Source organism: Chelmon rostratus, chromosome 16 (genome assembly GCF_017976325.1).
Source record: "Chelmon rostratus isolate fCheRos1 chromosome 16, fCheRos1.pri, whole genome shotgun sequence".
NCBI classification, from domain to species: domain Eukaryota; kingdom Metazoa; phylum Chordata; class Actinopteri; order Chaetodontiformes; family Chaetodontidae; genus Chelmon; species Chelmon rostratus.
The window spans coordinates 15514692-15536360 of NC_055673.1; the positions used below are offsets into that span (position 1 = coordinate 15514692).

Consider the following 21669-nt stretch of genomic DNA (forward strand, 5'->3'; position numbering starts at 1 on the left):
TTTGTCTCAACTGTAAATAATTCATAAAAGGAATAACACACAATGTGCCCGTACCTAATATTTTCCCTTTTTTCCTTCACCTGCAATAGATAACGGATATTAACAATTTAACAGCGTATATTACTGCGCTTGTAAGATAGTAATGTCCATTGTGAAATAAACTGAATGAATATAAAGGTTTAGGCTGCTCAACGGGAAGTGACCAAAGACGGAAGTAGATGGGAGTGAACTATCTTGCCCTGCATGGGTCTTTTCTGTGCTATCTTTTCTCTCGTCTCTCGTTTTGTGTGTTGGGGGGATGGGGCCGTGCCGACGATGAGACACTCCAAATATTTACCACTTGGCTAACTAAATATCTTTATTTCCTCACTGGGCTTCCTCCGTCGCTCTTGTAGATATATATACTTTTCGACCACGTATGAGTTTGGGTGGAATTTGGCCAGAATAAAGTGGAGTATCCGTACGTCCACGACACACGCTTAAAAAGTCGACAAAATGTATTCCTCTGCTGGAGGTAAGTGGTGCAGCTAACATTAGCATCGGCTAAGTGATGCCGCTAGCATAAATTAACACAGTTGTTGCAGCATTTTTGTACTACATGACATCGAGCCAGTGTTGAAACACCGACTCGATCCCTGTTTCATTTAGCTGGTTATTATAAAACTCAGCAAATCCTTTGATCAAGAACATGTCGTCCCAGTCTTAAGTGGAGGCATTAGTAGTAGGGGCAAGCTTAGCTATCGTGCAACAACAAGAAGCTGCTGTTAGCCAAGTTAGCTTCAACGGTAACTCGTTCCCGAACTTGTTGTCAGTTAGCTTCCCAATACAGTTCCTCGAAATGGGATCGTTTGGGGTATATATTCTCATTAAATAATAAAATTATAAACACAAATTATTGTTTTGAATGTCTTGCTGTTTCACAATAAGTCCGGAATTAAACCAATATTTAGCGGCCGACCATGCTACCTAATCTCATCACCAATCTTGGCTATGGTTAGCCAACAGTGTCCAATTTAAAATTTGGTGAATTTAGTGTTTGTTAACGACCGACATTTCCCGACGCCGTCGAATCGCCCTGTCAGTCTAACGCAGACTTTATGACATTGAACATATAAAGGTTAAGTGTGGACTGTGAAGTTTGACTGAGACTGGTTACAGTCAAAGTGGGACCACAGTATTTTGACCTGAGCAACCAACAAGCATTTGTTTCTGTGGTGCAGGACGCATCTTGGTATGCTAAAATATCAATTAGCGTGTAGCACTTGGCTGTGTACCGGAGAATGGGCGGCTTCAGCAGGGTTAGATTGGCAGCTTGCTTGATTCCTCCTGTGTGCCTATTGATAAGAGTTTTGAAAAAGTCGTCCCTGATTGTGGATGATGGCGTTGTGTAAGCGATAAGGGAGCAAGACCTTCTGAAATGTATGTTTGCAGTGGAAATGTACATGTAAATATGAGTAGCACACTATACTCATCCTCTTCTTGCCACTTGCTACATAAAGAAATAGTCCATGAGCTGTAAACCTAGATGTCTGTCCTATGTTAAATGACATGTCTTCACCACTGTATATTTGAGGATTTCTTGTGTCGGGTCGATTGGATTGTTGTGAATTCATAATATGTCATTTTTATCCTCTGTAGCTTCTGAGATGCTTGAGGGACCTCGTTCCTCTGGGTCAGCAAGCTCTGGTAAGATTTTCCCATATTTGGCCTGTAAAGCCTTACACTGATTCCAGGATTGGTCCAGTGTAAATGGCCAAATCATGCCTTTTATTATTATTATTTTTTACACCCTTTACGCATCACTGTATGTACTCATCTGAAACACAATTGTGAAATTGTCCAGGAAATAGGACACAGGTAATTTGGCGCTATAGGTGAAACTCTAAGGAAGATAGCGCCATTCTAGATAGTCAATTTTCTCTTAAATGCACTTATGTCGTACTCTGAATGGCAGAGCACATGTTTACACACCTGAGATCATTCAGTAGTACCCACCTTATATTACTAGGTTTTATGGGTGTTATTCTCAAATGAACAGAACTGGAGCACAAAGATAAGGCACCAAGGGGAATGGAGGGTGGGCCTGACAGTCTCACTGTAATATCAGAAGTTGCTGATATGGGGCTTCTTGGTTAAGTATGCCTACCAATGATGAGAGCTCGGTGCATTTTCTCCAGGATAATGCAAAAAACAGACTGGTTCTGATTTTGCTCTGGGAAGATCTAAATACTCAAATAACTTATCAGTAGCTAACAGTTTGAGTTTTGCTAGCCTTACTGATGCCAGCCAACTCACGACCTCAATACTCACAAGAAGAGATTAATCTGGAATATACATTGTGTGTGTGTGTGTGTGTGTGTGTGTGTATATATATATATATTTATTTATTTAGAAGAATCAAGCCAGAATGGCTGCTGAAACAACAATCTGAACTAAGCAGTGGTGTTAGATGATGACTTGACTCACTGCATGTTAGTATTTCCAAAACTTGGGAACAGCTATTAAAGCCGGGTGCTGCAAATGTAAAAGGACACTTGACTTTCTAACTTGTGTTTCGCCTCAGATGTATTCAGAAACTTTTTCATTTCATCAGATAAATTACAACTTTAATGGCTGTCTCTTTTCATTTAATAAATTGACGACAAAGATCAAGACTGCCTTACAAGAGCCACATGTTGTTCAACAAGGTGTAAGAAGGATTCATGATAGAGGTCTCTCTAGAAAAGTGAACTCTCACAGCTGCAATGAAATTAAAAGTCATGGCAGCTGGGGACGATGATTACAACATTTGTTTCGCAAGGCTAAAAAACTTACTCCTTAGATATAATAACTTCTGCCAATTAAATCTGGGCTGATGACTGCCTTGAAAAAAAATAAAGCTTATAATATCCCAGAATAGGGTGTGTTAAATAGATCATGTCTGAGTTTGTCTCAATATCACAATTTTGATAACCTACCACATGTAGGAGGCCTACTTATGACATAGCTGAGTAGCTTGTGCAGAACTGGTTAAGACGTGTCACAGACATATCTTAGGTAATTTCTTGCTAAAAATAATCATTTAAAAAAAGACTTCTAACGTCTCTAATTTTATGTACAATGCAGGAATTAGAAGACCCCCCCACACACACGCATTCTTGTGTTGATTATTTTCTAATGTTTTCTGATGACGTGAAACATGTTAACATCAAAAATGTTTGACTTAGGAGTGAATGTTTATTTTCCATTATGATCTGCTTAGAAACACGTCCTTTTTTTCTAAGTTACACTGTGCAATGATATGTGAATATTCCTTTGTTATGTTGTCAAAAAATGCTTAGTTGGGTCTTTAAGATCTTGGGAAATTTCTGTTGTCTGTGTATTTTAATGCTAATTATATGTTGGTGTGACCTTGCCTGTTTTAGAACCCCCATCATCCCCAGTGCCAGAATATGTGTTCAAGCCACCGTCACGGCCAGACTTTGGCACCATGGGCAGGACAATCAAGCTCCAGGCCAACTTCTTTGAGATGGAGATCCCCAAACTGGAGGTCTACCATTATGACATCGACATCAAGCCTGAGAAATGCCCCAGGAGGGTCAATCGGTATGTACATGTGTATGCTTGACCAGCAGCCCCTGGCACGTGGTAAACAAGTCATTGTGGTCATTTATTTGTTCCATTGTGTTCTCAGTGAAATTGTGGAGCACATGGTCCAGCACTTTAAAACACAAATCTTTGGTGATCGAAAGCCGGTGTATGACGGGAGGAAGAATCTCTACACCGCCATGCCCTTGCCCATTGGCAGAGACAAAGTATGGATATTTCAGGACAACCTGCAACAATACCACCTCTACTTTATATATTACATAAACATTGTTAAGTCTTAAAACATCACGGCATTGCCTCTGTCTCTTTCTTTTTTTGCCCGTCTACCACACAGGTGGAGCTTGAGGTAACCATTCCTGGTGAAGGCAAAGACCGCAGCTTCAAAGTATCTATCAAGTGGGTGTCCTGTGTCAGCCTGCAAGCTCTGCACGAGGCACTATCAGGACGGCTACCCAGCGTCCCCTTTGAGACCGTCCAAGCCTTGGATGTGGTCATGAGACATTTGCCCTCTATGAGGTGGGTTTTTCATCATTGAGCATTGATTCATCTATCGGTGATAAATTGTCTTGTTTTCTTTATAGGTATATGGTTTTGCCATGTTTTGTCATTAAAAAAAACTTTAGAATTGCATCATCAATGACCATTCTTGTAAAGCCTTCAACCTGCTTTGAGGTGCAATCTCCATGTGTGTTCATATAAACAGAAACTAAATTCATCTACCACCCTGATAACGACAGATAAAATGACATGAATAAACAGAGCATGATTGGGAAGTGTTGCACAACCTGTTGTTCACTTATTTAATTTCTGGGCACACTACCAGGCTGAGATTGGTTACATTTGTGTCATTACAGAGTGATTATCGACTTGTAAATGCTTGAAACTTACATAAAATAGGTAATCTGTTGTGATATTTTTTTGTGAGCAGGAACTGCACAGATGGCCAATTCTGATTCTGTTAATTATCCAAAGCATTTTTATGTTCCTGTGTCACAGATCTCTTTTGGTTTCTGTGTCTTTTTCTTAAACCAGGTCACTGAATGGCTTCCGTTTCTCAGAACATGTCAGTCAGGTTTTCACTTCCCGCTGTCCTCTGTTACAGGTATACTCCAGTGGGCCGCTCTTTCTTCACTCCCTCAGAGGGATGTTCGAACCCCCTCGGTGGTGGCAGAGAGGTGTGGTTTGGCTTCCACCAGTCCGTCAGGCCCTCCCTTTGGAAAATGATGCTCAACATCGATGGTAATTTTCAAGTTGACTGTGCACAGGTTACATGAAGTACCTTTGTTTCAGTCAGTCTCATCTCTGTGTGCTGGTTTTCTTCGCAGTTTCGGCCACAGCATTCTACAAAGCCCAGCCTGTAATCGAGTTCATGTGTGAGGTCTTGGATTTCAAAAGCATTGAAGAACAACAGAAGCCCCTAACAGACTCTCAACGAGTGAAATTTACAAAGGAAATCAAAGGTAGGTGAAGCTCAGTAGCTCGCTTAGTAATGGCTATTGTAGTTCTTATTGTACCTTTATTTTGGGTGCATTGTGTTTATAATCAGATCGAAAATGTTGTCAGTTGCTACATCTGTTTTTAATTAATCATTAAAAAAGGCCTGATTCAATGTTCAGTTTGGAATCATTGAAGATAAGAACCTTTATTCCAAAACCATTTCAGTTTTCTACTTGAACAGTTCAGATATCTGTTATTACTCATGTCCTTTGTCACATGGCCATTCAAATGGACTTTCCTAGTTTTTGGGAATTTCTTCAGTTCTGTTTTCCTTTATCCTGATTCCTCCAACCAGGCCTGAAGGTGGAGATCACCCACTGTGGGCAGATGAAGAGGAAGTACAGAGTGTGCAATGTGACCAGAAGACCAGCCAGCCACCAAACGTAAGAAGGCTCTTCTATCTCATCTATCTTCACAGTGTATCATTGTTAGTTGTACTGTTGCTGAAGTACGTCATCAGCAGTCAAGCATCAATAAAAGTGTTGTTTCATAAAACATATAAATTCAGAATGTGTGAAATCTGACAAGACGTGCTGTACTCTTGTGGTGTGTGCTTCCCTCAGGTTCCCACTGCAGCAGGAGAATGGCCAAACTATTGAATGCACAGTAGCACAGTACTTCAAAGAAAAGTACAAGCTCATACTGAGATACCCCCACCTCCCATGTCTACAGGTGGGACAGGAGCAGAAGCACACCTACCTACCTCTAGAGGTAAGCACCTTCAACCATGTGTACGTATTTGCTTTTTGAAAAGTTTCCCAATTCACTGTTCCTCTAACCCCGTTTCTGTTTCATGTGTGTCCATTCCAGGTGTGTAACATAGTGGCAGGACAGCGTTGCATCAAAAAGCTGACGGACAATCAGACCTCCACTATGATCCGTGCCACAGCTCGATCGGCACCAGACCGTCAGGACGAGATCAGTAAATTGGTAAGCTGTGGTGAGATAGATATTAATAGAATGCAGCACAGACGTTAGCTCTGTGCCTGACAACTGTTAAAGCCTTAAAGCAGTTGTCAAGACCTTGGTTTCAACAAGCTACACTCCACTTATGCAACAACGTCAGACATTAAACAGTAAAAGTTGTTACATTGTGTCAGCTGCTACATGCCAGGATTAATAAATACTTGTGAACGCTAGAGCTCACTGCCCCAATCAGGCCAAAGCTGGAAATGCTACCAGGAAAAAAAAAAAAGAAAAACCCAAATAACAAAAGTCTGTAACATCAGTGGTTGTAGCCAGCCCCTGACATGTGACTTCCCACGACAGAGAACTTTGGAACATGCACACATGCCAGCTACTCCTGCCAACAAATACTCTTACCGACCAGTTGTTTGGTCATCTTGTTAACATTCACAACATTCACAATAATCCAATAATCAAGAACTCAAAGACTCCAGACAAATGAAAATTGGTAGCATCAATAGAAAAGAGACTTTAACAGAAATTGTGGTGGCTTAATAATGCATGAAGAGTCATTGGCTTTGTGGCCTGTTTTCTCGACTTATTTTCAAAAATAGACTTTCGTTGACTGTTAAGGCAAGATAAGAAAATGTGCCTCCCCGTGCTGCCAAGTGTTTGCTGATTGGCTACTGGAGAAGAAGGTTCATGACACTGGTTATGATTAGCCGGTACCTGACTAACCTACCATAGTTTTCAGTCAGTAGTAATTTCTATATGGTATGTTGGCTTGACACCAACACTGCCACAGCAACACATTGACAATTCGGCTTAGAAAATAATGCTAATTGGAAATGCGTATTACTGATATTCATTGGGGCTTTTCTTTAATGATATTTGTGAGAAACTATAAACACTATAAAAATATGCACAGTTGTTACAGTTGCCTTATATATCATGACTACACTTCAGGAAAAATGCAAAACCTTGAATAACATATTAAGACAGTTAAGTTTGCAGCCATTTGGATGAAGTTACAGGTGGAGATATTCACATCAAACTGCTGTGTTGTTCTGTTTTTCAGATGAGAAGTGCCAACTTCAACACTGACCCTTACGTTCGCGAATTTGGAGTGATGGTGAGGGATGAGATGACAGAAGTGAATGGCCGTGTCCTACAAGCACCTTCCATTCTGTATGGAGGCAGGGTACGTTCATCACCAGTTTTTAATGTCTCGATGGTGGCCTGGAGTTGATGTTACAGCAAGCCCATTTAACATTTAATCAGAAGGGCTGACTAGTAGCAATTTAGTTCTCATTAGTGGAAATGACATTTCAATATGTCAAATTATTCACTGGTTAAAATGTAATTGAAGATATCCGTAGAAAAAATCTAACATATTACAAATATATTTTCACCTGCAGGAATTACATTTCAACTGAGTAAAACTGATTGCAAGATATCTTTACTTACAGACGTCAGTAATTCCTGTTTCACTAACGAACAGCTGCATTTCTGGCATGTCTGACATGTCAGCAAACCGCTTCAGATATGTGGGCGAGTATCATTCAAACCAAAAAGCCATTTTCCCACTTCTAAATAGACTAGGTCTTTAAATGTCAATACATGAATATTCAACAAATGATAATTAATACCATATTCATTTCAGATATGTTTGTGTGAATGCTGAATACTGAAAATGTCTTCAATGACATTTGATGAGTGGAAATTTTTTTAATATCTAAAATAAAATTGTGAGGAGTTAAAAAAGGAATTGTATATATCTCAAGTATAATTGCTGCTATTATACATCTGATTTTCACTAGTTACAATTAGGTATCAACCTTTTCAATTTCCACCAGTGAGAATTTATTGGTTTATAATTGTAATCAAAATTTTTACTCGCGACAATTGAGTTGGAGATATCCTTCATTAGAATTGCAACTGGTTAAATTGAAATTATGCATGTGTCCATTTGAAATTATAAGTCTTATAACTTATAGATATCTGTTATTGAGTTAGTGGTAAAAGTTGTCTAGTTGTGATTAAGCTACAGAAATGGAACATTTCCACTAATAAGAAACTAATAATGCGCTTTTTATGCATGCAGCTGCAACACAGTTCATTTGTTGGTGTTACATTATAGTGGAATAGCTTTATCTCGTGTACAGTGACTAACACTAACAAGGCTGCCGTCATTTGCAGAACAAAGCAATAGCCACACCAATCCAGGGAGTATGGGACATGAGGAACAAGCAGTTCCACACTGGCATTGAGATCAAAGTGTGGGCCATCGCCTGCTTTGCACCACAGAGGCAGTGCACTGAACTCCTGCTCAAGTAAGTGAGGCACTCCAGCATGTCGCAGGTGGATTCCATGTCATTGTGAAGCTTTAGTTGGGTTTGATTTTCAGGCAGCCCATAATGAAGCGCTGATGGTGGAAAGTTGTGAGCATAGCTTAAGGGCTGAAACACACCCCATCGAAGTACACAAACACATGGGCACACTGAGCTATGAGCTGCAGCTCTAAATGTTGCAGTCACCGAAACAGCTCACAGCTGTCTTATTTGATTTGTGCCTCTGTTAGGACTTTCACAATTGTTACGACAGCCCAGTTTCCCATGTCTTTGGCTGTATTGCCCCCCTGAGGACTGAGGTATTTTAGCTCTACAGGGGCGTAGGAGTGCGTGTTGAGTACGTACAGCTGTGCCGTTCATTTGCGATGCCTTTGCTCAGGGCAGAGATACTGTTAGGTGCTGTGTTTATGTTTTTAGCATTTTACTTGCCCCTTATTTTCCTTAAATGTTTGCCTTTGACACTCACATTACTTTCGCTTGCAACCTAAACTGCTAAACCTCATAACAACATGACAGTTAACAAGCTCCTCATCTGTCTCAGAGCTTTCACAGATCAGCTGAGGAAGATTTCGAGGGACGCAGGGATGCCCATCCAGGGTCAGCCTTGCTTCTGTAAATACGCACAGGGAGCGGACAGCGTGGAGCCCATGTTCAGGCACCTCAAGTACACCTACCAGGGCCTCCAGCTGGTGGTCGTCATCCTGCCAGGGAAGACACCCGTCTACGGTGAGGGATCCACTCATACAGTTGCTTGTTCTTGTGTCATTTAGTGAGGAACTTGATTCATATTTTTCTATTTTTGGAGACTCGAAATCAGTGAGTCTTCTCAAAGCCAAAAATAATTAACATTTGAGTAAATAATACTACGACAGAATACAATTAGGATCGGACAGTTTAAGTTGTTAAAACAGATGTGTTGTGCTAATTGACACCGCAAACTGTAGTTGTTTAAAGCAAATGTTTCTGCTGTAAGGCCTTGCTTAAAACAGACACGTTTCCAAATCAATGAGGATTTGTGTGATTACAGAGTGTTATATTTGAAGCTCTGGCAGTTGATCTAGTTTTTCTGAACATGCCTGCTGCTTCAGTGCCTGCTAAGCAAGTTTTACTGCTTCTATTTCTGCTTCAGGAATTGACCACAGGGAGACACAGGCCAAATAAAACTACATTCTCTCTTTGGTTATTTCCTGCATTCATTTCCCAACTCACAACTATATTTATATTACAAACCATGCCTTCGGTTGCAAATGGCTGTGGTTGGTCAGTGTACCCTGATGTGATGCACCACAACAGGCACTCAAAACACGAGTGTCGTACCTGATCATGTTTAACTGATATTTCCTTATCATCCTGCGGCGTGTTGTAGCTGAGGTGAAACGTGTTGGGGACACAGTACTTGGCATGGCCACGCAGTGTGTGCAGGTGAAGAATGTTCAAAAGACAACTCCTCAGACCCTCTCCAACCTCTGCCTGAAGATCAACGTAAAGCTGGGTGGTGTCAACAACATCCTCCTCCCGCAGGGCAGGTCAGTGAAGATACCGATTAATTAATCAGTGTGTATGTCTTTGAAATGTGGCACCCATCAAACTTGGAGAATATCGAACATTTTTCTGGTGCTGAATTTCACCTGTGTCAACACTCCAGGCCGTTGGTGTTCCAGCAGCCAGTGATCTTCCTTGGTGCAGATGTGACTCATCCACCTGCAGGAGATGGAAAAAAGCCTTCCATCGCTGCTGTAAGTAACACCACACCACACAACACTGGTGTTTTTGTGTTGAGCATTTTCCCTTCACAAAACACCTAAATGCAGTGTAATTTAACTGCCAAAATCACAGAATTGTCAACCATTTCTGCACCTCTTAAGATTCGTTCAAGTCATTGGTTTGACTTTATACCCGACACAGTTATTGTATGATTGAGTCGCAGCTGCTCCCAGCAACCCTTGTAGGCAGCCAGTCTGCTTACCTGGTACAAAGCTGCACACACACAAAGTTACATAGAGTTAGCTGTGCTAACTGTCCATCCAGTAATGCAGCTTTAGTAAATGACTCTACAGTGAGATGAACTTGTAAACATAATACCTGTTCTAGGCCTGCAAATAAATATCAACTTGAGACATTCTGCTATATCCCTTGAGAAAGCATTGATCCTATCTGAGAGTGTATTGCATGTTCATAAATACCATAAACACTTCAGATATTATGGCACAAAAATTGCTCTTACATTTTTTGTCGACTCTTTCATTTTTAATGTTGTATTATATGTCTATTATATATTATATATTATGTATTATATATGTGTATTATATTGTAAATCAATTCTTTCATTTGGCACTTAATATTTCCTTTTCAGGTCGTTGGTAGTATGGATGCCCATCCCAGCAGATACTGCGCTACAGTCAGGGTGCAGCAGCACCGTCAGGACATCATCCAGGACCTGGCCACCATGGTGAGAGAGCTGCTCATCCAGTTCTACAAGTCCACCCGCTTCAAGCCCACCAGAATTATCTACTACCGTGATGGCATCTCTGAGGGCCAGTTCAACCAGGTGATGCACATATCCAAGGAGGAGGATGCAGGAAAAACTGAAATGACAGAAACTTTTGTTTAGGCACTAGTACAATAAACAATATAAGAAGATAATTTAGCTTAGTGTTAATGTTAATTTCTGTCTTGAAATTTTAACCTATTTAGTTAGTTTCATGTGTGCGGCCTTTCACCTGTTAATTTTTCATATTTTTCAACTTGAATACATGCAGGTCCTTCAGCACGAGCTGCTGGCAATCCGTGAGGCCTGCATAAAACTGGAGAAGGACTACCAGCCTGGTATCACCTTTGTGGTCGTGCAGAAGAGACACCACACAAGACTGTTCTGTATGGACAGAAATGAGAGGGTCAGTATTATGGCACTGGTGGGGATGGAAATTTTAGCTTGTTTATCTTATTATTGTCTTTTGTCTTAGCGATTAGCTGCAAAACCTTGACTAACAGTTGTACCGGTATCACTGGGCCCAGTGCGCTGCCCCCAGCTATCCAGTCTCTTTTTAACCATCCGTTTGTCATTCCACCCAGTGACTCTGTGTTTACTACTGCTTGAAGAAATGTTAGTGTTAAAGCTAGGTATCGGCTTTCCTTGTTCCCTGATACCCTGGCTGAAACTCTAGTGGACTCTCTCCTGCAATGTCCCTATATTAGGCAGTAGTAAAGTAAGTGGAAGTATCCCAACTCTTTTGCAGGTTGGGAAGAGTGGCAACATTCCTGCAGGCACCACAGTGGACACCAAAATCACTCACCCATCAGAATTTGACTTCTACCTTTGCAGTCACGCTGGCATTCAGGTAAGAATTGAATTAGGATGGACTGTAATTGAACTGGATGAAAAGCAAACAGATCATCAGCCAGACTGGCCAATAACAGAGGGCTGTTGATAGCAACACCTGTCATCCGTTGTCACTCCTTGCAGGGTACCAGCAGGCCGTCTCATTACCACGTGCTCTGGGACGACAACCACTTCTCTTCAGATGAACTGCAGGTCCTCACCTACCAGCTATGCCACACCTATGTGCGCTGCACACGGTCAGTTTCCATCCCAGCACCAGCTTACTACGCCCACTTGGTGGCTTTCCGGGCTCGCTATCACTTAGTGGACAAAGAGCACGACAGGTAAGGACTCAGAGCCATTTGCTGCCGCCCTTTGGAACAGCTTTGTGTACATGAAACCCGCCTTCCTCTAATTTTCTAATGTTTCTATTGCAGTGCCGAGGGCAGTCACACATCAGGCCAGAGTAACGGGCGAGACCAACAGGCCTTGGCCAAGGCTGTTCAGATCCACCAGGACACCCTGCGCACCATGTATTTTGCCTGAGAGCACACAGCCCGGTGCGGATGTGGGATGGGTGAGACCCAACTGATGAAACACACTACCCCTCGCTGTCTCACTGTCAGCTGTCGATAGCATCACAGAAGTTTCATGCCCTGGTCTCCCCACCTAACAGATCTGTCAGTTACCCATACGTCTACAATTGTACTTCAGCCCCCGACCCTCCCAAACCAAGCCAGCTATTGAACTGTAAGATGCAAAAGAATCCCTCTTTCGTGGGATTTGGGCTGGAAGAGGTTTTATTTACATGTCGTGCATTAGTGTGTGTTTGTATTTGTTGTGGGGAAATATGTTTCAAAATATGAAAGGAAAAGGAAACGTTTGTACACTGTTAGAAGACATTTCGAAAACTAGTGGGCAGTATCATTATGATTTAGAAGAAGCTGTTCACCCTCCTTCTCCCGTTTCTATTGTTTGTTAGGGTCTTGGTGCTTGAAGGGAGAAGGATCAATTTCAAAGATGAGGGGGCCTGTTCACTGTTTATATGCCTAAAGATTTGCTCCTCTGCTCCACATTATTTATCAGCCAATCAAAGCAAAGTGCACTGACCAGAATGGGTACTTCAATCAGGACAAAAGTACTTAATATACTGAGGGTTGCGTGTGATTTTTCACATAGGGCACTATGTGATGAAAAGTGCCATTTGAGACCACCTTTCTGTTGTCATTTCTGTGTAAAACTATGAATTATTAGGCCCACACCTGCTGGGTTTTCAGTATTTGTCCTTGATTGACACTGATGACCATTTTATGCCAAATCTGGTGACAACTCACTAAAGGATTCTCTGCATCAGATTTGTTATCAACCCTTGAACCAACACTTATTCTAGATGAGAGATATTAGTATTCAAATAGAGACTGAAAGAACAGCAATTTTATCCTCCTCTGCCTCTCTTGTTAGTCTTAACTGAAAGAGTTGCACCAGTTACCTAATCCCCATGCCGAGATATAGTGTATTGGGACTGGTTCCCAACAAGGACACCTTTCTAATGTACTCTGAGCCGTGTTGATAAAAGACACATGACGTAGAACTCAACATAGAGGGGAACTTGATGAAATCTTTTTCTTTTTTTCCCCCTTCAGTTTTTACAGTCTAATTTAATTTCAGTCATTTTTGTAATGAATATGCATGTAGCTGACTCATGTTTTAGACATTTAGGCATTTGTGATACTTGTTTTATTTCTTCCTTTATCCACATTAACCCTACTTCTGTGTTTTAATGTATATAGCAGCAGGATAGTGTTTTCTGCAGTGTCTTCGTCAGAGCGGGACATTTGTGTGGCGTCTCGATATCCAGGCATTCGGTACAGTGGAGTGAGAGCTGCAACATTTTAGAGTTTTAACTGATCGAAATTCCCTAAAGAAAAAAAAAATCTAGTGTTTGCTCCAGGAATTGGGAGCAGTCGTCGCACAAACGCTTGGGTTTTATGCAAATGACTTTTTGTGAGTCTTTATACTATATAGTAATGTTGGTAATAAGGTATATTTTGAATAAGCTTTCAGTGGAGGCTGCTGAAAATATTATAGAGACTTTTTTAAAAATAACTGGCCCACATGTAGTCTAAATTAACACTGTCTATTTGTATACAGATTTTAAGTGCAAATATTCTCTTGCCTTCTAAGACTGTTACAGTCTTACTAATAATTCTAGACATTTCCTAACTTCCCACCTAAGTTTTACGACTAAGTTAAGCTGGCGAATGTTCTCATAGTCTTGGTTGGAGGCGAGTAGTCTACATTTTCTAACTATGCATCATTTTTAACCAAGAGATTTAGCAGTGGGGTATCTCACATGAATTTGGGTCATTTTTTTTAGAGGTAGATAATCAGGGCTTTTTTTTTTTTTTCTTTTTTTGGGGTTGTTTAGCATGTTGCATTTAGTAGCGTTTCTTAGTGCTTATCAGCATCTTCATGCCTTTCTGACAGGATGAAGTATTTATGTGGTCATTTGTAACCTTGTAGATTTTATAGCCTGAAAATTGGGTGTATCCTTTTTAACACACAATCTTTCTTAGCCAAACAAGATTACGAACTTTTGCATGATTACTATTCAAAAGACATAGAAGCACAAAAGGACATCTTGATTCGAGGTGCTAGAAGTTTTCACTGTAAAAACCACCTTAATTCCTCACTGGACTGGTCAACAAGGCTTTTTACTTGTATGTTAAAAAGATGCTTCATCATCTTGAGGATCTTTTCTCTCCCTTTGACGACCTCTCTGTGTTACCCTTTTTACTCGTTACCTGTAAAGCAACTAGAAATCCGACTGACTGTGTTTGTGGGGCATTCTGAAAATCACGTACTTGATATTTACTGTTATGATGTCAATATTGTTCTTATCGGTGCTGGTCTCACAACATGTAAATTTGGATGCACTTTTGATAGCAGAACCTTGGTATGACTTCTACAGATGTGTGTTCCTCAATCGAAGCGGGAGGCTCGGCCATATTGCGTGACACTGGTGTAATTGTATGGAAATGGCCGTGTGTTCTACCTCTTGTTACCTGTTTTAAGTGTTATGGTAACATCACACCGCTGGCCATTTCTGTATAATTACCCCTGCTATCTATCTAATTGGCATTGTTTGAGTCTTGCATTGACAGTAGAGGTTTTAAACGCTTGGCGTGCGTGATGGTGGACGCGCTTTTCTCAGTTTATGTAGTTGTGTGATTTTGTTTGTTTTTTGGGGGTTTTTTTGCATAGTTTTACTCGAGCTGATAAGAGAGAATGTGCTTTTTAAAAATTTTCTTTTAGTGGTTTTGAGTGTTGAGCTGTACGACCAAATTCTTGAAGTGTGTTTTGTATTCACACACAGCTTTCCCTTCTTTCTTTCCTTTTATTCTATGCACCAATGAAATGATTTTTTTTTTCTGACACCTTGACTTTACACCTGAGCAGTGTAACAACAAAAGCAAAGCCCACACCACGTGTGATCACCGCATATCCTTGATTTGGAGAAAATGTAAATGTACCCCGATGGTGCTGTTAGTCCGACTGTTATAGTTTCTTGCTACTTAAAAACAATACAAAGACAATAAAATCAAGTACATATTGAAATCCACATGAAAAGACGTTTGTAAGCTAATTCAGCACGGCATTTGATCAGTTACGTCTCACCACAGGACATTATGTAGTCATATGCGATCATGCATTGAAACCTTTCAATACGAGGGTGACTGGATCAGAACCAGTGCTTCCGAGTTGTGTTTGTGGATGTCCTCAGAAAATGCCTGTCATACAGAGAGCGGGAGCGTGAAGTGGTAGTGTGCTGAAATTCATCACATGCAGCGTGTCTGTTCAGGAGGAGGCTTTGTGCTTGTTGTTACTGCTTCTTAATGTTTCACATTACATTTTTCCAGCACCTTAACATAGCAGATCACAATGGCATTGCTTTTCTTGAAGATAAGCCGTAAACATTTGACAATGTTGTTTTTGCACTAAACAAGAATGGACTTTTGTAGCTGTTGAGCATTGAGAGTATTTATCAGGTGGCAGACTGGCAGCCTCTTTTTTTTATTTAGAAAGGAGCAGTTGGCATTGGTTGCTTTTCAACAAACAAGAAGCACAGCCAAACGGGGCCCGAGAGCCTCGGTGCGTGCACCTGCCGTTCAGATAACCACACCTGCTGATCAGCAGGGATTCTATCGGGCCAACCAGCATTCAGCACGTCGTCTTTCAGAAATATCCTTATGCCTTTAACAAAAGAGTGAAACTTGTAGTGGCGTGGGTGGGTTGCCTTTGTACAGTGATGTCGGAGAAAGGTGCTTTATGCAAAACAAGCTGACAGGTGTGGAAAAGAGCCGATTAGCTCTGCACAGTAAGATTTCTGCAGAGATGTGGAAGCTGCGTGAGGTGGAAACGTGCAGGAAGCTCGACGCAGTCACAGCCCCTGTTTGAGACTGCCATGTGCATAGAATAAATAATGCTGAAAATAAGACACCACCATAGACTTCACATATCAGGATTCAGAAGAGGCGTTAAATAAATCTGCTTGAGAATAATGGGCTAAATCAAGAATGTGTATGGAACAAATGACTACACCAACGTGGATGAATGTGGCGCTGCTTTACAAGTTTAATGGCGCCCGAGGTGCTTAGTTAGGTATTCAGAAGACCTGCAGTGGTCACGCTGATGGCATTACAGGATACTTTTTCACAGATGCGTCACCTCAGTTTGGCAGGGTTTATATTGTCCCACATGTTTCGGAGTGGCCATAGCTGGGACAAAGCAGAAGTGGCCTGTTCGTAAGCTTGCCTGGCATATCGTAAGCTAATGTAGTCGATCAGTTCATTTCGTTTTCTTGATACGGGGTTTGTTTTCTTATGTAAGTATATGCTAAAATAAAGGGTTAAAAGAGGCCGAGACAAAATTCCTCCCAGTGTAATGCTCAGTGTGTTTGCTTTTTTGCTTTTGAATGGTGTGGAAATGAAACCAAGCCCAATTTCTACCAATACGTCAGTTTGTTCCAAACCATTACCTTCTGTATAGTAATAACTCTCCTCTCATGCGTCTCTTGTAGAGAAACTATTGCTGATATAAAGAAACCTCTTGTAGAGTAGAACCTATTTTCCTTGCTCCAAATAATAACATTGAATGTACGTAGAGCTGCGTGGTTTGTATTGTAGAGGCTTTCCATTCAGTACATTTATACTCATGTTTGCTTCTCATGTACAGCCTTTTCTTTTTGGTGTTTTCTCCTGTTTATAGGCTTCAATACTTGTAGAGAGCATTCTGTTCTTTAATATTTCATTGATTTCGATAGCGCCCACATCACCGCTGATATCATGAAGTACAGATATTCCACAGTTGAGATGTCTTTCCCTGGGTGTTGGCTACTGGAGTTTTAGGAGGCAAATGTTTCACACTGGTGCAAAGAGGAGTCATCTTTTCTGTTCTGGCCATCATGCTTGTGTGAGGTGCTGTAACATAAGAGCTGTCTGTGTGTCTATTCATATATATATATATATATATATATATATATGCTTTGGTGTGTGAGGTTGCAGCTCAGTGCCACTTGAAAGCAGAGCTAAGGTTTTTGTTAGTGTTGCTTGTGTTCTTTACTTTTGGTGATTGTACTACTACGCAGCTGTGTTTTTCCCAATTTTTAAAAGTACCGTTTAGGATTTACAAGGCACTCGGTTGGCTTCAGCAAGCGTAATTTTCCTGTTCCTATTCCTACATAAACCGTTCTGAAGCATCACTTTGTCTTTGACAGTCAGTCTTGATCATGCCAATGTCCACCCAGTTACCTGTAGCCATGTGACACCGGTGTGGTGTCCACACGGTCTCTCCAGTTAAAAGTTTGCCGATATTATTGTTTTAGCTGCAAATCGGAAGTATTGCATACAAATTCAAATGGTGTACTGGCAGACCTGAGGAAAGAACCATGACGCCGCATGTCCATCGGCTGCAGCTACGCCATATTTTTGTGTTCACTTCAGGTCTTCGTCTTGGTTTATACATTCCCTGGAAGAGTTTCAGAATCTTTAGTTTATGACCAAATGCCTCCAAAACTGATACAGTCCTGTCAGCTTCAGCTGTGCTTTGTGTTAAGTGCTAATGAGCAAATGCTAGCATGCTAAACTTGGATGGCGACATTGGTAAACATCATAATGGCAGCATTGTCATTATGAGGATATTAGGATATTACCATGCTGATGTTAGCATTAAGCTCACAGTGCTGAAGTTCAGCCTCAGCTGCTAGCATGGCAGTGTTTTACATACTGAAAACACGTTTTCAGCTCATTTATGATTGTGGCAATAACTACTTTCATTCATTTAAATGACTGTACACACCGTGCTGTCTTATCCTTATTTTGTATCTGTCAGTTGTCAATTCTTGACAGTTGTCAGTAAATATAGGAATTTATGTAAATTCAGAAGTGACTCTCAAGCTTCAGACACATGGTGCTCTGGCAAAAATAGACCCAATGTGAAATCTGAATGCAGTGAAATCTGGCAGCCATGACTGAGCCTGAACGCAGCACAGTTGCCTCCGGTGGACATTCGGGGTTATTAGGCCTGGATTTGTAGAAAAACTGACTGTGGAGAACTTTACCAAGCTTCACCAAACCAAACCAATGCCATCCAGCTGATCTACGTGCATCCAATCATGAAAGACTCGTGGGTATTTTTGTATTTTCAAAGCATTTCTAGTCTTCGGAATGACTTGGCTTTTTATTTACCAACTTGGAAAAGAACTACCTCAGAGCAGTGTCAGGTGCTAGCTAATATTAGCCCTAATTTATAATAATGGTAACAAAATCAAACATTCTTGTGACCAAACCAATACAAGCCAATATCGTGTGAGAGCACTGTTCTTTCCTTTAACCTTAACAAATGCAAAACCAAGTAATCATGTATGACTGGTTGGTTGCTGTAGTTGGTTACACTTTAGGGGACCAAATCTTTGTAATTGGGAGTCTCACTGTTTCATGCGAGTCCCTCATTTTTTTCAACAGATGGTGACAGAAGCAACCCAGCACAATCTAGGACTGATTCATGTGGTGAAATAAACTAATCATGACCGGATCATATATCATATATCAGCAAACGTGCCATCATACGGTGATTGCTTTCACTATGACAGCGTGTCAATATTCCAGTTAAATGTTGGTGATATCAAGGGATGTTCGCAGCGGCGTTGGAGGTCTGTTGGAAAGATGTATGTGCAGCAATACGCCAGTCTGTCCTCTCAACGCAGGTCGAGGCTACGCTCAGTAAACATTTTAGACTTTTAGGTAACAGGACGATACTTCGTCTCCGTATCTGGAACCAGCTTTTTCTGTTTTTGTTTTACCAGAATGTCGAAATGTAATGGTTTCCTACTGGACAGAGCCACTCCACGTGATCAAATGCCTACAATTCTCTGCCATGTCAACCCAGTACTGCAATAATAATCAGGGTGGATGCCCCTGTCTCGTACTCAGCTCATTTCCACTTCTCCTACGATTAGCCAGCCGTTTTTTCTTTATGGGGGTAGGATGTAGTTTTGCATGCAACAATTTACAAAGGGAACATACACATTTGAACATACTTCACAAAGCGTCAGAACATTGTGAACTTCAGCGAAAGGTACATGCGAGGTTGTGTGGCGGTGAAACCACAGTTTGTCGTAATTCAGTCGAAGCTGAAAACATCCAGCGTGTTCATAGTCGTTTTATGTGTGCCTTTTGTCGGATCTCTCTTCTCCATCTGGCCCCAGCTTTGGGTTTGTGAGTCCTTTTCAACATAAAAGGTTTGACGAAATCTGCTGCGCCACATAAAAAAAAAAAAACCCAAGAATTTTTAATGATCATGCAACCGTGCGTGTAGATGCTGCATAGAACGATCAGTATTTGTGTTTTGCACTTTCAAAGCAGTCTCAAAAAAAAAATCGCCCACTTGAGCTTGGGCAGAAAGTAAAAAGAAATAACTGACGAGGTATTTTATGCTATCAATAGGAATTATAAGGAATAATATGACTTTGAAGAGCTTTTCTAAAAAGGTTGATATATCTATATATATTCATGAAGTACCTCATAAGCCTGATATATGCTGCATTGACTTTTTTTTTCTGTAGTGTACTTCATATTGTCCAATAAAATTTGAATTTTCCCCTTTTGGGAGGTTTGAATGTCACCACAGGCTGTGCACATGCCAGAACCAGTAAATCTGATCCGAGTTCTGCTGTAACACGCGAGTGTTACACCTTGTGGCCAAATGATGATGCGTCATTTATGCAATTTGTACGCAAATGCCATCAGGATCTTCTCTCAGCTGTAGCCACGACATATTTCTGCTCTGTCGTCTCTGCATCTTCTCTGTGTCTGTGTAGCCAAAAATATCGGGTTTAGCTGCCGAAGAGTTGGCGTGCACCAAGCGTCCCGCGAGGCTCTGTGGTATAACACGACTGTTGACTCAGGTATTGTCGTGAAAAGGGCTGTATCTGCTTGCTGTGTCCCAGACCCGCCCCCCCACACACCTCCCCCACCCTACCCTGCACCTTTGTCTTAAAATAGCCTTAGATCTACACGTGAGGTTCCTATTTGGCCTTAAAAGTTGTACAAATTATGCACTACAATTTCACAGACTTGACAGAGAGCTCGATTTCCCACTCAGACGCATTTTTTTTTTGTCTTTTTCTTGAAGAGTTCGGGTCATTGCCACGTTATCTACCTCCTATGAATGTAGGGGCTGTCCTGGAGTTGTAGTCGACTGCAAAACCTTTTTTCGATTTCCTTGCTCATTTAAAGGAAAAAGACAATCATCTGTAGATTCTTGGAAAAAATAAAAAGATGCTCCCCTCTCCATTCGTACATAGAAGTGATTCCAGGACACTCCGTTTTTTCTCGATGTTTTATTTTTTCCCTCATTGGCCATTTTCATTTTATACATTGTGCTTTTTTTTTCATTGTAAGCCATGATGGAGAAGCAAAGTGACCAAAGTCTCTTGGCAAAGGCAGCCCTGCACAGCCGCGTGAATTCAAACCTCCCTGCATTTGTGTCATTTTGAGCTCACTTTTGAGTTGTTGTTTATTTTCTCTCTCTTTCTCTCTCTTTCTCTCTCTCTCTCTCTCTCTTCTCCCTTATTTAAACCACGACATGCCAAAACTGAATTTGCTGTCATTCCTGTTCTGGTGAGGGTCTTTACGTTGCTGATTTTTAATTTGTTCACATCCACTGCTAAGCTCCTTGTTCTTGTTGTTGTAAAGTTGTAAGCTTTGATTTCTATTTTACATTTCCTTATTTTTGTTAACAAGTATGCTTACAGAACACAAGATATGCTGTAAACCCTGTTAGGACATAATGTGAATACGTATCAATTAATATAGTTCACTCTTTGGCTTGACTGTAAGTTGCATTAATTAATAAAAATGTTTCAAAAGTTTTCCTGTTTTGTGACTTTTCTGTTTAGTTGTCATAATTTGATGTTTTATGAAATTCTTAACACAACAGGCGTTTTTCAGACAGTTTGACTTGTCAGAATAACAAAAAGCACAGGTGTTCAGCTGCTCATAACATTAACAGTGGCTCTGTTCCATTTAACATGCACAATACCAGGACCCTGAAACCGAAGCAGCTACGTGGGATCCAGCCATCGTTCATTTTATTATCTGTGTGAACAGGCTTTTGTTAAACTCTGAACTGTAAAGGACTGTTGCTGTAGCTGTGTTTCAGAGACCAGCAGGATGTGTGATGAAGTTGGCTTACGAGGTCTGTTTCCACATGATGTCAGTAAGAGAGAAGGAGTGTTACAATACCTTTTTTATTATCAATCTAATGTAAGTCATGATTGAACATTTTGCCCATCCAGATGTCACCATGCAACGTGCTGCACTGTCAACCTGTCAAATGTATTGACTCACACTGCAGTGAAGAAGGCACATCAGGAGGGACTGGACTTCTGTTGCTGCATTTATCAATGCACAGCAGCTCTGAATTGACCGGTTCATCAGATCATCATCA

The 21669-nt window shown here is 41.0% G+C and overlaps 1 protein-coding gene across 2 annotated transcripts; it reads left to right on the forward strand.

Moving 5' to 3' along the window:
* Positions 1–304: 304 nt before the first annotated feature.
* Positions 305–21091, forward strand: ago2 (argonaute RISC catalytic component 2). Of its 2 annotated transcripts, XM_041956123.1 has the most exons (20): positions 305–514; positions 1639–1686; positions 3405–3585; positions 3674–3794; positions 3923–4104; positions 4691–4827; positions 4914–5048; positions 5381–5468; positions 5649–5796; positions 5896–6015; positions 7070–7192; positions 8191–8324; positions 8884–9068; positions 9709–9868; positions 9988–10078; positions 10696–10890; positions 11102–11236; positions 11579–11680; positions 11806–12005; positions 12099–21091. In XM_041956123.1, exons 1-20 carry the CDS (start codon positions 496–498, stop codon positions 12205–12207), a joined length of 2613 nt encoding a protein of 870 aa, XP_041812057.1. In that variant the 5' UTR covers positions 305–495; the 3' UTR covers positions 12208–21091. The 2 variants fall into 2 exon arrangements, with proteins under 2 accessions (XP_041812057.1, XP_041812058.1); XM_041956124.1 differs by lacking the exons at positions 305–514; positions 1639–1686; positions 3405–3585; positions 3674–3794 and having other exon boundaries at positions 3968–4104; positions 4879–5048.
* Positions 21092–21669: the final 578 nt, after the last annotated feature.

Coding starts and splice junctions, on each gene's coding strand:
- ago2 (XM_041956123.1), top strand. Junction 3,795..3,922: donor TGCCCATTGGCAGAGACAAA/GTATGGATATTT, acceptor TCTACCACACAG/GTGGAGCTTGAGGTAACCAT. Junction 4,105..4,690: donor AGACATTTGCCCTCTATGAG/GTGGGTTTTTCA, acceptor CCTCTGTTACAG/GTATACTCCAGTGGGCCGCT.